The sequence below is a fragment of the Athene noctua genome, chromosome 5, assembly GCF_965140245.1.
Source record: "Athene noctua chromosome 5, bAthNoc1.hap1.1, whole genome shotgun sequence".
In the NCBI taxonomy this organism is placed as follows: domain Eukaryota; kingdom Metazoa; phylum Chordata; class Aves; order Strigiformes; family Strigidae; genus Athene; species Athene noctua.
The window spans coordinates 59,138,517-59,153,846 of NC_134041.1; the positions used below are offsets into that span (position 1 = coordinate 59,138,517).

General features: G+C 37.2%; 1 protein-coding gene across 5 annotated transcripts in view; it reads left to right on the top strand.

Moving 5' to 3' along the window:
• Window positions 1-15,014, top strand: part of ATRNL1 (attractin like 1) — a 520,660-nt gene extending 505,646 nt beyond the window's left edge. For 4 of the 5 annotated variants that reach the window (XM_074907805.1, XM_074907804.1, XM_074907808.1 and 1 more), the window contains one exon: window positions 11,131-15,013. In XM_074907805.1, the coding sequence (XP_074763906.1) occupies window positions 11,131-11,255 (125 nt within the window). In that variant the 3' untranslated portion in view covers window positions 11,256-15,013. Of the gene's footprint in view, window positions 1-11,130 lie in introns of all 5 variants that reach the window. The other variant, XM_074907807.1, reaches the window with a different exon arrangement.
• The last annotated feature ends 316 nt before the right edge of the window (window positions 15,015-15,330 follow it).

A 15,330-nucleotide genomic window follows, 5' to 3' on the forward strand; every position in this document is an offset into this window, starting at 1 on the left:
TATCTCTGGTGAGGGGCAGAATTGGCCCCTCTCGGGCCCTTGAACCTATTGTCTTTAAGGTTGTGTGTTTTGTCTTGAGAAGAAGAGTAGTAAAGCTGCAAATCTTGACAATATACATTAGGACCCAGATGGAACATTAGGGAGGTGTTCACAAAAACTGAATTTCACCTGGTGAGGTTAATCACCCCAGACTTCCTCTACAGACAGGAAGAGACCTGCTTTAAATCACTCTCTGCAAGTAAGGCCCCTCTGGAGGGCAGCAAACCCTGGTGGTGCCTCCGCCTCCTCACCTTCTAACTGTTCAGGACTCCTGATTGTTCACTCATGTTCAAACCTTCTGTTTTACACATACCCATGCACATATATGCACACACACGTGTGCAGATACTCTGACTACTTAATTACATGAAAAGATAGTTCAGCAGTTGTTCGACAGTTGTACTAGTGGAGGGTTGAGCACATTCTGTTTCTACAAATGATAATCTGTCTCACAGGTATTGATGCTACTCACGATGTTTAGTAAGGCTTTAGCTTTCGTCTCAGTGCTAAAGAGGCCAACTGCATGAACGGATGTGGGTAAAAAGCTTTTAAAAATGTTATAACTCAAGCTCACCATTTTTTGCACTTTTCATATCTTCATTTTTCTCTCATTGGTATGCACAATCCCAGTAAAGGGTGATTACTGAAGATAGAGACAAAGAGTAAAATAATGCTGTACAAATAACCTCAAGTGTACTGGTTTGGAGGGAGGCTTTTGCAATCCAAATGTGTCTAATTACTATGGAGAGGTTCATAAACTAACCCCAACTGGGTCACAGCTGTGATACTGACTTGTAAACAAAACCAATTATAATTTTGTTTGTATTAACCCAGGTATTGCTAAAAATAAGTGAAAAGAGTGTTTCTTTAGTACTCCAAGAAGATTTTTTTCTCTTCTACAGAAATAGGTTTACAAGACCAAATTAGATTCTGGCATGATTAATGCATCTCACCAAATTCTTGCAGAGTAGCAAATTAGTTTATAGTGATTTTCTTGAAAACAAATTAAACGGCTGCACAACATCACAAGAATAGAAATGTTTTTCATAACATGGATAAATGATTCACTGGAAAGGAGATGTAATCAAACTGAAAATGTAATAGTTTGTGCGTAAGAAATCCAAATGTTTCAAATATTACTGTCCATTTTTGAAACCTGTGTAATTACTTGCATTTTAACACATGATGTGTAATATGCAGTGGGAGAGCATCAAGGAATTAATCTGCATGAGGTTTGTACATATTCTAAGAAGATTATTCCTTTTTAGGTATTTTTAATAGCTATCAGTTAAAAACCAAAGACCTTGATTTGCTAAAAACATAAAATAACAATAATTTTGTGAATTACAGGTGATTTGCAATTCATGCACTTGATTGATAGCTTTCTGAAAATGTTATGTAACCTATACATTTGCTTTTTTTCCCTTAATAATGTAAACATATTTTGCTACTGATATACCTGTTTGAGTCTCCACAATTTACACTGAAGAAATGCAGGGCAGAGAAAGTCTGATCACATGGATATTTTTTCATGCAGTAATTACTGGTCGCTTATTTTTTAATGTAAAAGGGAAAAAAAAAATTGCACACAAAAATCTGCCATCATTTTGTACAAAATACGCCATGTTGAAAAAGACAATGGAACAGTTAGGGGCATTATCAGATTTCTGTAATTACTATTTGCGGACCAAGGTCCAAAAATTACAATAATGGAATAAAATAATGGTCTAACAATGGATCACATGTCTGTAACTACTACCAAAGTAAAAGTTCTTAGCTAGAAACATCAAGATGCTTTAATTCTCTTAGCTCTGCTATTCTGTGATATTAATATATTTTCTGGCTAAATGTGATGCCTGCTTTATTAATTGAAATTTAGTACGGATAAGTATTGCAGCTTTAGGAGCTATTACTAAACTAGTCAAAATGTAACGATTTCTCAAGCCTATTGTAATATCTGAAGTGAGTCAATAAGAGTTTTTGAGAAGAAAGTTTTGTCTTCAGACTCAGCAGTCAACTACAAATCTTTTCTTATTATTTTTTTAATTTTTGGAGTCAGTCATATTCTTAACATCACTGGATAAATCTGTGACAAGCTTTACCAGGGAGCCCCAAGGAATAGGGTCCAAGAAATAGATAATCTACCTAGTAATGTTGTTTAACCATCATAGCTTAAGGCATGCATTAAAAATTAAAGATTTTCTGGCAAAGCAAGGTGTCAGAGATCTTGGGAAAGTATCTGTAGTTCAACTTCTTCCTTTTTTTATAGAAAATACATGTATTTGACTTTAATGGAAGTATGTATTCCATACACCTGGTTTTGGATTACCCTTCACCAACAGGTTAGGTTACAGACCAGCTTTACATAGCTTATTTTTCATTCCCACAATGTTTTACATTTCTTCATATTTGTTTGTATTCCATGGTTTTCCCTTGAGTCTATGTTAAGGACACTATTACCCTTTCTGTCCCTCTAGTCTTGCCCAAGTAATCTTTGTCATTCCTTTGCTTCCTCACCACCAGAGTGCATAGTCTTGCTCAATTCTGTTGCTGCAGCCTCTCCAAAACACCATCTTCTCTCTGCATCACCAAAACAAAAGCCCTTGCCCAGGATCTCTGCAGCCTACTTCTGAATTTCTGCCACACTGAACAACTACTGTCTTAACCATGTTTATTTCAGATCATCTTCTTGACCTTTTTTTTTTTTTTTTTATCACAGAAATAATTTCTAGTAGCTTCATGCACTCCCTTTTTCTATTGCTTCAAATATCATTATTCATATTCAAGACCCACCATGACTTAGCATTCCCTGCCTGTCATCCTTATGCAGTTTCAGATGAGAGGTCCTCTCCTGGCTCAGGTCAGCCATTATCTCAGTCTTCCTCTTCCAATTGTTAAGACAGTGCATTTCTGCTTCCATCTGCGCTGCCTTCCCTGGGCAGGGTGCACAGGTTGGATTGGTGTACAGGTCTGACAATACAGATGATACAGTCCAGCGAAATGCAATAATCTCATATTAGCTCCTCTTAAAAGTAATCAGTGAAGGAGGAGCTGAGAGAACTGGGTTTGGTTAGCGTGGAGAAAAGGAGACTAAGAGGAGACTTTATCACTCTCTACAACCATCTAAAAGGAGATTGTAGCGAGGTGGATGTCCGTCTCTTCTCCCAAGTAACAATCGATAGGACGATAGGAAATGGCCTCAATTTGTGCCAGGGGAGGTTTAGATTGGATATTGGGAAAAATTTCTTCACCAAAGTAGTTATCAGGCATTGGAGCAGGCTGCCCAAAGTGGTTGAGTCACCATCCCTGGAGGTCTGTAAAAGACATGTAAATGTGGTGCTTAGGACATGGTTTAGTGGTGGGCTTGGCAGTGTTAGGTTAGCGATTGGAGTTCATGAACTTAAGGGTCTTTTCCTACCTAAATGATTCTATGATTTTGTGATTCTTGTGTTCTGGGATGGCTTGAGTTGAGAAAAGGATGGGAGAAAAAATCTTCAGTTAATCAACATTAGATTTTACCAATCCCATAATGTCTCTAATTCCTCACTAGGTCCTGGTCATCAATACAATGTTCATTTGCCCTGCTGAACAGACAAGAACTATCCCAAAGTGCATACTCAATCCCTGCCCGTCCACAGCAGAGAGACCAAACCGCCCAGGCTGTCTCTTAGCCACTGGCAGGCTGGATAGTTTAAAGGCACCAGATGTTGTACAGACCTGGATTACAGACTAAACCACAGATATCTCACACTGAAAGGGCAAGAGAAACTGCCTGACCATATAAAAGAAAAAAATCACTACCGGCCCCTTGGAGCACAAATATTTCATACAAATGTGTAGGGCCATTTCCTTTTCAAAATGAGAAAAATTAGGAAAGGCTGAACATTTTGTAAAAGATCCTGTATTGTATAGTCTGCATTTCCCACAAGTTGACAGCAAGTAATTTATAAGTCTATTCTGGGAACAGGAATTTCTTAACCCCTTATTGATACCTGTTATTACTAAATACCAAGGGTATAATACAGTGGAGCATGACATCTCCTCCCTACTAGTGTGTGGCTATTTAATTCCACACTATCATTATTTAGTTTATTATTGTTATGGTTTAAGCTCTGTCTCATATTTTACTTATTTAATTAAGTTATATGCATAAGAAAAGGAAAACTACCTCCTGGACTCTTGGCTGTCTTCCCATCTAGTAAAAATTATCACTGAAAAAAATGGAGATACTTACCCAAAGTAATTTCCTAGTTAGTTCAGTTTGTTTAATGTATCTTTCTCATAGTAAGAGAGGTGTCAACTTAAAATGCACATCATGTACCAAACAGGAAGAGAAGACCATAAAAAGACTGTGATTTTGAGGTGCCGTCAGTCTGTCCTTTTAAAAAAAATCTAATTCAAATAAAAAAAACATTCAATATGACAGGTTATGAAGATACATATTCTTCTTGGCAGTTGCTTATGATTGTTTTTCTCTGTGGCTTAAGTCTGTGATCTCTGGATATTGTCTAGGCACACCTGCCAGATTGGGACCCTCAGATACACATGAAGGAAAGATTTATCTATTTTGTGACTTTGAAATGAACTTAGTTAGGTTGTGAGATACAGTGGTTGCTCTAGCAATGTACAGTCTTGAACTTCATTTGACTCTTAATTTTAATCCTGGAAAGTAAGCACTTGAGTATCAGCTTTATTCATGGTTAGGAGGTTTTGTGGATCACAGAATCATAGAATGGTTTGGGTTGGAAGGGACCTTAAAGATCATCTAGTTCCAACTCCACTGCCATGCAAAGCCCCATCCAACCTGACCTTGAACCCTTCCAGGGAGGGGGCATCTACAGCTTCTCTGGGCAACCTGTTTCAGTGCCTCACCACCCTCACAGGGAAGAATTTCTTCCTAATATCTAATCTAAATTGGCCCTCTTTCAGTCTAAACCCGTTACTTCTCATTCTATCCCTACACTCCCTGATGAAGAATCCCACCCCATCTTTCCTGTAGCCCCTTTAAGTACTGTGGCAACTAGAAGATTCCCCCCAGAGACTTTTCTCTTTCCTCTTCTCTCTTCTCTTCTCTTCTCTTCTCTTCTCTTCTCTTCTCTTCTCTTCTCTTCTCTTCTCTTCTCTTCTCTTCTCTTCTCTTCTCTTCTCTTCTCTTCTCTTCTCTTCTCTTCTCTTCTCTTCTCTTCTCTTCTCTTCTCTTCTCTTCTCTTCTCTTCTCTTCTCTTCTCTCTTCTCTTCCCCCTCCCCTCCCCTCCCCTCCCCTCCCCTCCCCTCCCCTCCCCTCCCCTCCCCTCCCCTCCCCTCCCCTCCCCTCCCCTCCCCTCTCCTCTCCTCTCCTCTCCTCTCCTCTCCTCTCCTCTCCTCTCCTCTCCTCTCCTCTCCTCTCCTCTCCTCTCCTCTCCTCTCCTCTCCTCTCCTCTCCTCTCCCTCTCCTCTCCCTCTCCTCTCCTCTCCCTCTCCTCTCCCTCTCCTCTCCCTCTCCTCTCCCTCTCCTCCAGGGGTTATGTTTCCCCTTTTCCAGTCAGTGAGACTTCACTGAACTGCCACTGCTTCTCAAATATGTTAGATAGTGGCTCAGCCACTTCACCTGCCCGTTCCCTCAGGACCCACGGATACATCTCATCAGGTTCCATGGACCTGGAGCACTTTCAGGTTCCTTAGATGGTCTCAAACCTGATCTTCTACAGTGAGTGTTTCTTCATTCCCCCAGTTCCTGCCTTTGCCTTCTGCGACTGGGGCGGTGTGGCTGGAGCACTTGCTGGTGAAGACTGAGGCAAAAAAGCTGTTGAGTACCTCAGCCTTCTCCATATCCTGGGTAACCAGGTCTCCCATTTCCTTCCAGAGAGGGCCCACTTTTTCCCTAGTCTTTCTTTTATCACCAATGTACCTACAGAAGCTCTTCTTGTTGTCCTTGACATCCCTGGCCAGATTTAATTCCATCAGGGCTTTAGCCTTCCTAACCTGATCCCAGCTGTTCAGATACTTTGTCTGTATTCCTCCCAGGATATCTGTCCTTGCTTCCACCCTCTGTAGGCTTCCTTTTTGGGTTTGAGCTTGTCCAGCTTGTTCATCCATGCAGGCCTCCTGGTGTTTTCATCTGACTTTCCTCTTTGTTGGGATGAGCTTGAAGGAGGTGATCCACTTGGATATTAACCAACTTTCTTGGGCCCCTCTTGCCTCCAGAACTTTATCCCATGGTGCTCTGCCAAGCAGATCCCTGAAGAGGCCAAAGTCTGCTCACCTGAAGTCCAGGGCAGCGAGCTTGGTGTGTGCTCTCCTCGCTGCCTGAAGGATCTTGAACTCCACCATTTCATGGTCACTGCAGCCAAGGCTGCCCTTGAGCTTCCCCTTCCCCACCAGCCCCTCCTTGTTAGTGAGAACAAGGTTCAGCATAGCACGTCTCCTCACTGGCTCCTCCATCACTGGGAGAAGGAAGTTATCATCAGTGCAGTCCAGGAACCTCCTGGATAGCTTATGTCCTGCTGTGTTGTCCCTCCAACAGATATTAGGGTGCTTGAAGTCCCCGATTGTGAATGTGAGGCTTCTCCTGTCTGACTATAGAGGGTCTCATCTTCTTGGACCGTGCCTTTGAATCCCAAATTTTGTTCTGGTTCCATTTTATGTGCCTTTTGTTTATGTCCTGACACGACTTGATCTATAGCACACGAGTGTGTATCACAAATTACCTTCTGGCCTTTTTAGTCATGAAAATTAATTATGAGCTAGTCCACTCAGAGAAAGTTTGGTTGAGAAAACAGGAAAAGTATAGGAAGTACCATAGAATCATGAAAAATTTAACAAACAACTAAACTGAATAAGAGCATTCCTAACACAATGTCTCATAGAAAGTGAGAGAATTTTTTCAATGGGTACTCAGAAACACTTGCCTAGTAACAACCTTGTTGACGGTTATGTTCCTCTGCCATTATAAACACTATAGCTGACATAAATATTTCCTATGAAGAATAAATGTATGTAGTCCTGGTATGCATCCATAAAGGTGAATATGATCTGCTTTATCGAATTAAGAAATTGATAATATAAAACTGCGTTATTATTATCAAGGTAATTTTGTATATAAATATCATTTATACACACAGTGTACATTGTGTATTTACAAAACAGTTCTTCATAGACTCGAATTAATGATAAATGAAAGAACTCCTTAAAATTCCCTACATAATTACTGGTAGTTTTATTGATGAGCCTGCAATTGTCTTCACTGGCTTCACTGTGTGCTATGGTCATCTTCATGAGGCACAAGAGTCTGCAATTGTCATCACTTACTCAGTATGTCTTCAAACTGCTTAGATCCATTTGTACAGATACTCATGGTCATTGGACTTCGAATAACAGATCCTTTATGATAAAAGGACTCTCTCCACTATTAGGTGAGCATGTACTGTAACACGTTGTTAAAGAATCAACAAATGGAAGTAACAAAGACTGCTGGGCGCTGAAGGGTGAAGCTGTTACTTTAATAGTATAGTGTTTACCCAGTCTTTTCTGTTTAAGTCTCTGTATGGCAGCTGTCTTTTTATTTTCATTGCTTAAGGTCACCTTAAGCAATGACTATAATTTTGGTTAAAATGTCAAACAAATCTAATTGATCTACCTGAGTTGTAGTTATTTTATTGTCTTCAGCTTACTGAATGTTCTGATTCTGTGTAGCAATGAAAATGTGTAGAATTTAATCAAATGAAGACATCTATCCAAATGTTATCTCTGAATAATTCATATTTAAATTGAAAAAAACATTTTCAGTTACCTGCCTAACCATGAATCTGAGGTCATTCTTTGTTTCCTTACTTTTAACAAAGGGGATAGTCAGAACTCAATGCATTTCTCATTAAAATGAACGAGGAGGAAAAAAGGTTTTAAATATGCACACCATCATGTAAGACCAACTTTTTCAATGTGAGTTTTTTTCCTACTTTGAGAGATAGTGTAGTCTTACATCAGTTCAAATGTAGCTGTATACAATCAGAGGAAAAATGTTTAAACATCCCAGCATGGGTATTTCCATTTAAATCTGATTACAGTGAAATAAAACTGTAGCTATTAAAGGTTTAGAAGAACTACAAATACAAGCAGTAAAAGAAGACAGTTAGTAAATGAGGTAGTAAAACATTTCAGCAGGGCAAACAGTTTATAGCACTCAGCCTTCCTGTAGCAGTCTGTGCTATTCACTACAGACCCGTGCATTGTTCCCTGAACTGCACTTAAACCTGCAATTAACCTTTCACGCCTAATGAAGCTGTTTTGCTGCGAAATTAAAATATATAGTACTGCCTGTTTTTACAGAGACTGGGAGGAGAGCATCTCAAAATGAATGACTTTTTCAGATGCTTTTGTTCAAATGCAGAATTAAAGTGCTGTTTGTATATAAATCGGGAATGCACTTATCAAGGCAATTTCATTTGATGTGCTGTATTTTATTCCTGTACTTATTAATTGTTTTGCATAATTGTAAAAAAAAAAAAAAAAAAAGACAAAAAATTCACACACCAGTAATTTTATGATTAGACACTTACTTCCTGAGAATAAACTATTACCATTTAACTTCCATTAGGAAAGACAATAGTTCTGCTAAAGATAACCAAGTTCATATTGCTTTCTCTGGTATTTTTCTCATTGTGGATGCAATTATCACTTACAAAAATATACTTTCCACTTATGTATTTGACTGGGCTCACTTCTTAATGATCTTCCCATACATACCCTTAAAACAAGCTAGAGGTTGTTTTAGCTGCATAAAACTAGGTCAGGTTATTTCTATCACATTTAGCAGAAAAACAAACTAAACTTAAAAATAGGTCTGGTTCTGCAGCTAGGCTTGAGTTTCCAGAAATCAGACTATTAGAGGTGACCCATTGATTCTCCATGTGGGATGCTCACTGACTCCACTCTTCCTTTCTGCCACCTTACTCAAGAGTCAGAAGCAACCAGAGACCATGTGCTGGTTTCGATAATGCCAGTTTGGATGAGAGGTAAATGGCAGCATTAAGGGAAGACAGGTAAATGTAATAAGTTGTGAACTGAGGTAACAGATATAGAGCACTATACGGTTTACAGTTTCAACTTTAATGACTATAAATGTATTCACATTTGTTGTTTACATACAACACCTGTAAAATAAAGGGAATGTTGGGTTTTTTTCCTTTTAATGAATATGTAAGCCACAGCATTTTTATCAAATCTTCTGTTGTATTTTGATGTAAATTCTGTTTGCTTGCAGTGTCTGTGCATCAGCTTGACTTGGTAAATGAAATTCCTTTAGACTGCCAGTCTGAAATAATGAATTGTTCCCCCAGTTAATTGTATTGCTTTGATAACAAGGAACTATGCTGGGCGTAGAGAACATAATAAATGAATTTCATCAGATGATTTGTGTGACGTTTTGAAAAATGATCTTCTGTAGTGACCCGATTTTAATGGAACTCTAACAGCATTGCCAATATATCCCAGTATGCAGCATTAGATTTGAAGGAAATAGTTCTTCCCTTTTGTTAATTGTTATGTAAAGTGAAGTTAGCATCATACATCCAAGTTTATTTTAAAATGTCTTATAAAAAATGGAAAAGCTGTTTTCCTAATAATGTTCTTTCCATTTAGCATATTCCCTAAGACTAGCTGTTAAAGACAGGATCACATGTAAGCAACCATTAAATTGTTATTTAGGTTTTATCCCTGAATTTGCTAATACCAGGTAGTGCTGATACTTTAAAGGTGCCTCAAAGATTTCAGAAATTTAATTTATCAAAGTCCAATTTAAGGCATCACTAGCTCATGCCAGGAAATATATGTGTATGTGAGAAAAATGACTTAATTAATCTTGACTCTTACATATCCTGAAATGTAGCAATGATAATTGTACTTAGCGTTTCACAGTATAGTGCCATGCATTCTCAAAAAGCTGTATGCACATTAATTAATTCTTGCAACATTTTTGTGAAGTAAGAAAGGTAGTGTTACAGTGTGCAATAGCATTTTTTCAGGATGCTGGAAACCTGAACCAAATCTGACAGTATATCATGTATTAAGGAAGAAGCCTGTAGAAACAACTTGTGTTTTTTCACAGTTTCTTAGTAGATGAGTGTTGTAATGAGGAAATGCATGAAAAATATTGCAAAATTGGATTCTGTGGTAGATAAATGGAGTTTGATATTGGCCTCACTTAAAAAATAGAGACTGCCCGTTAAACATGGTAAAAAGTATTTTTGAAGGTTTCTTTGTGGAGCAGTACTGTTATTGGTTAGAGATTGCAATGTATTGGGCAGTATGGAGAACTAGCACCATCTTTACCTACATTATGGGAATATAGATGTGCTTTTGCAGATGTGTCATAGTTTTATTGCATCTCTGGTGCAGTAAAACATACAAAGGATGTGAATACTCCTAATCCATTTCATTGCAGTAGCGCCTGTGTGAATTTAAAAATTCAGAGCTACCATGTATTAAGTGTGTTGTCAATCACAGCATTTCATCAGAAGTCAGTAATTTTGCAAGTATGCAGTAACAAGCAAATGGAAGAGTAAATTCCTAAACTACTCATTTCCTAAGCGTGCCTGTCCATGCCCTCTGTAATACCCTGTTAAGATTATAACAGGTCATGAAATATCAACAACATAACCAGAATCAGAGAAAAAGGGTTTTGGTGAGTTGACAACATTTAGAATTTATCCAGGCCAACACTGTCATGCTTCACTGTTCACCAATCCATGCATTCCTCTGATAATCCTCTGGTTATTCCCAAATTAGGGAGGCATATGTATTACAAAGGGAAATATTCAAGGATGCAATTCTATCTCAACTGTGGTCTCCATTTCCCTTTTATTTTCTGATTTTCAGCAAACCATCAGTTCTCCTGATTTCCAGTTTAGTGTCAACTGCATTTTTTTTCTTCCTGTTTCTTGACTGTTACCAGGTAGCATCTTAGAAAGTGAGAACTTGTTATCTGACTCTGAAATAAAACTGATCACTTCTGGGAAAGTACAAAAACTTGGCATGAAAGGAACCATTACACTGCTCTGGAACTCTTCTCAGGGAAGCTGAGCATTAAATTTTGTTTTTCCTTTATTTATCTTACAGGTCTTGCAATTGCAAGTGCACTGATAGACATTTCACAACAGAAGCCTGCGGACTGTAAAGATAAGAGTTCAGGAGTCAGAAATCGAAAACATCATCTTTCAACACGTCAAGGAACTTGTGTCTGAGATTCAAAAACTACAATTGTATATTCTGTAATGTTTTCTTTTTAAATGGCTTCCATTGAAAGCTCTACTACAGCCTCAGTTTTTATGGAGGCAAATCTATGAATGAACATGTGAGGTACTGTGCTCTGTTATAGTCACACAGCCTACTATACCCCAAAGCAGAACAAACTTATGGTAGGTATGAGTATGTTTGATGAGCTTTAATAAAAAAGAGTGGATCCTGATATCAACAAAATACCTAGTATTCTTAATCCTGAACATATCAGAGCAGGGAAAATTCTTGAACAGAACTAGGAAAAACTGTACATTGTTTTGTAATGTAGAAGGAAATTGTATAATTGAAAATTAAGCAAATTTCAGGCAACTAAAGGACATTTTTGTATAGCTTAATGTAACAATGAGAATTGTACAGTTCTTTCCTTGTAATCAGCATTAACATTTCTTTCCAGTAAGAAGAACTAAAAAGGATCATTTGGATTTAGGTGTTCTTTTATCATTGCCCAAAAGAGGTAGGCAGCTTTTGAATTTAGCATAGGTATAACCTGAGAATACCACATGTAATATTTGAAAGATAATGCCATCAAAAAACTTGATTTGAGCATTTCATGATTTTTTTTTTTCCCTTGCAAAAGCCTCAGAAATATAATCTGGGCTGCAGCAGACTGATGGGTGGGCTTGCGTGTTTCTGTACCTAAGAGTCTATTCTGAATTTTGAAAAATATATTTTACAAGGAGTGCATGTGGGTCCTCCATGCCAGCTAACTGATTAGTGAAATTAAATGAGCATGGAAAAGCTTCTTCTGCAATAAAGTTTGCTTTTTTTCAAAGAGAGTCTCCAAGATTGCACATCTAAGGAGAGTTTAACTTGCTGTTATTCTACCTGCTCCCATTTCAGTATGGAAGTTTGCTAGTATCTATATATTGTCCTGACCTCCAAGCAGAAGAAATGGATCCCAGTCAGCACTTAAACTCTTTTTTTAATAAAGTATGGATGTTTTTTTTCCTCCCAGCTGCAGAATTTAATCTCATTCTCACTTTCACACCAGTTAAGGAATTACCCTGCATTACAACAACAACAAAAAAATTACAAATCCAAGTTGCTTCCAACAGTGGTTCTCAAATCCAGCATCCAATATGGAACCTCACACAGTCAGTACTCAGCAACAAAACCCAGATGAAATAGTTTCCTTTCTTTAGGACATTAGTCTTTTGGGGGCTCAGTCACCATAACAGATAACCTAACAAACAGCTTTAGTGCCCCTCAGTCTTTTTATTTACTCAAAATTCATGAATATACAAAAGAGTAAGAGAACGCTAAGGGGTAGGTAGTAGACATGTCATGTTCTCATTTACACATTACACGTTGACAGCAGTATAATATGAAGCTGTAGTTTTGTACAAGCTTGTTGAAAGTATAGTTTCTCAACTCTGAACTTGCCACCATACTAGTACAGGAGAGTGATACAGAGGTATAAATGCCTCGTGTAATGATAGATTTTTGGTAAATATGAAAGATATAAAAAGAAAATTGATGTTTACTACTATATCTGTATTTTTCATGTTCTTTTTATTTCAGGAAGATGATGACATTTTACTGTTTATAGTTGACTACATAGTTACTTGCATGCCATGGTGGTGCAGTAGCGGTAATAAAACCCTGTTGTGAGTTGTGTTTATTTCGTAATGCCATTCATACATAGAACTACTCAGCTTAATTTGGATGAGGAATAAATGTAAAAATAACTATAAAAAGGAACGATTGTACAGTATGTAGTTATATCTTATACAGGAATATTAGGTTGCATCTAACCATGACAGCTCTATTGTTTTGATAAATTATGCACTTATGAATTATGGTATAATTATTTCTTATGCTGGCATGATTGTTTTAGTATTTTCATATCTTAAAATAAGATTATTATCCTAAAATAATGCCATCACAATCTTGTGACTTTCATTGCCTATTCTGACCTCTTATCTCTTAAAACTTTAAAAATTCCTTTTTAAAGCTTCTGTTGGGAACTTTTAATCAGTGCTACTTAACATAGTGAAAAAAATGGTCTTTTGGAAACAACCCTTTCTGTCACTTTTAAAATTCATCTGTTCAAATGAATATAAACTGATGGAACTGGTTTATGTAATGCATACACTTATGAAAAGGAAAGAACCACTTGTCTGGATTATATTCCAAACTCTGTACCATCCTCAGCCTAAACATTTCACATAAGAAATATACAGTGTGTGTTTTGTGAATGTACTGGAAACCCTGTACACAGAAAGACCATGTAGTCTTGTAGAACAGTTTTGACTGTATTCACTCATAAGGAATGACATTCCTCTGTATCTCGGCTGGAGTTTGACAGATTCTTGAAAAGCAGGTATGAGTTTTAAAGGGATTAAAATATTTTATTGCAACATTGAAGATGGGCAAATAGCTATCAACCATTTTATTGTGTTAACAGTTAAAAATGTTATTTTATTGTACAAGAAAAGCATGTTCGTCTTGGGATCATTCATCATTTTCATTCACTCTGAGAATGTTTTTTCTAAAGTATCTTTCTCCTCCCAGGGTCCCTAACTGCATGCAAATTAGTAAAGTCATATAATAATAAAATAAATAAAAATACTTATATAATGGCCACAGTTCAATACCAGAAGTTTGCCAACACATCTCAAACCAAAGTTTCAGAATAACTGTTACAGCTTTCTATTTGAAAGGTATAAAAATAGCATATTTCTGATAACTACATTTTGTTCATTTTTGTCAAGTGCAAACTTGTTAATAATGACCACTGTACACCAGATGAGATCTTTTATCAACTGTCACATTATGACTGCTTCATGAAAAGCCAATTTTTTTTTAAACCCTGTTCTCCAATTTAACTTTTGAAGTCTTTCTTAGAGTCAGAAAATGTTGAGTGGCCTGTTTTACCCCTAATGTGATTTATGTTAAATGAAAAATAAATGAGTAAGTGCTGTTCTGGAAAGTAAGCCTCAGTGAAATTCTGATTGTCAGGATTCCACCTCCACCCCCTCAGTCCTTGGATTCTGCTGAGGGAAAATCAGCAGCTATGAATTACTGTTCAGAATATGAGATAGACTGTCCATGGTAGCATGAGTTCACTACTTCACTTCCTTTCTGTACTTGTATATTTATATAAAGTCTTGAAACTATTAAAATCAATTTTGTGCACATACAAGTAACACCTTAGGATACTTGTTTCCATTCATTACATTCCTATGAAATGTAATGAAATGCTAGTTTACCTATACAAAAAAAATGGTTATCTGTATGTTGCCACTATTAAAATTATATCTTAAAACAAGGCCAAATTCAAGATATGTCAAGGCATGAAGATACCATCAAATAGCAACTTTCAGATTAATCTGATCTGAAAATTTTCATAGCTGACTGCTCTCTTTATAGTTAGAGCCCCTTCTCATCTTCCCAAATCAAAAACATTTGGACAAGTTCAGGTTGGGACTTGGAATTTGTTACGTGTAAAACCTGCAGCAATAATTATTTTCTAAATAATCTAATGTAGAGAGCTGGAATCCTGATGGTAAGAATTTTAGTTCGGGATCACTTTAACAGATGTTCAGTCTTTATGCATAATAACTTTCATAATATTCATCTAAATTATAAAATCATCATGTATCTAATTTCATTACCATTTTTTTTAAAAGCACCTGAAAGGTTTCTTGACAATAAAGGAAAAGTCTCTGTTAAAGGTAATTAACAATCCCTCTCTTTTTTTAAGCAAAGTTGTCCTGTCCAGAATGCTTGACATTACTGGGGAAAATTGAATGTTAGCTCTATTTTTTCAGTCTCAAAGGTGTAGCATTACCTAAAAAGCTGTAGTTTATTGATAAATAATTCAGATTATCTCTAAAGTATGGAGTACCTAAGGCTATTTTAGGTGCTTATAGCAAATAATAGCAAAACTACTGTTGTCTACAGGTGGCCAGAACTTCCCATATTGTCTTCAGATGTACTTGCTTGTTAAATACTAACGAAGAATAAAGGTGACAGAAATAGGCCTTGCAGAACCTGGGCTTGTATAACCCAGGGCCA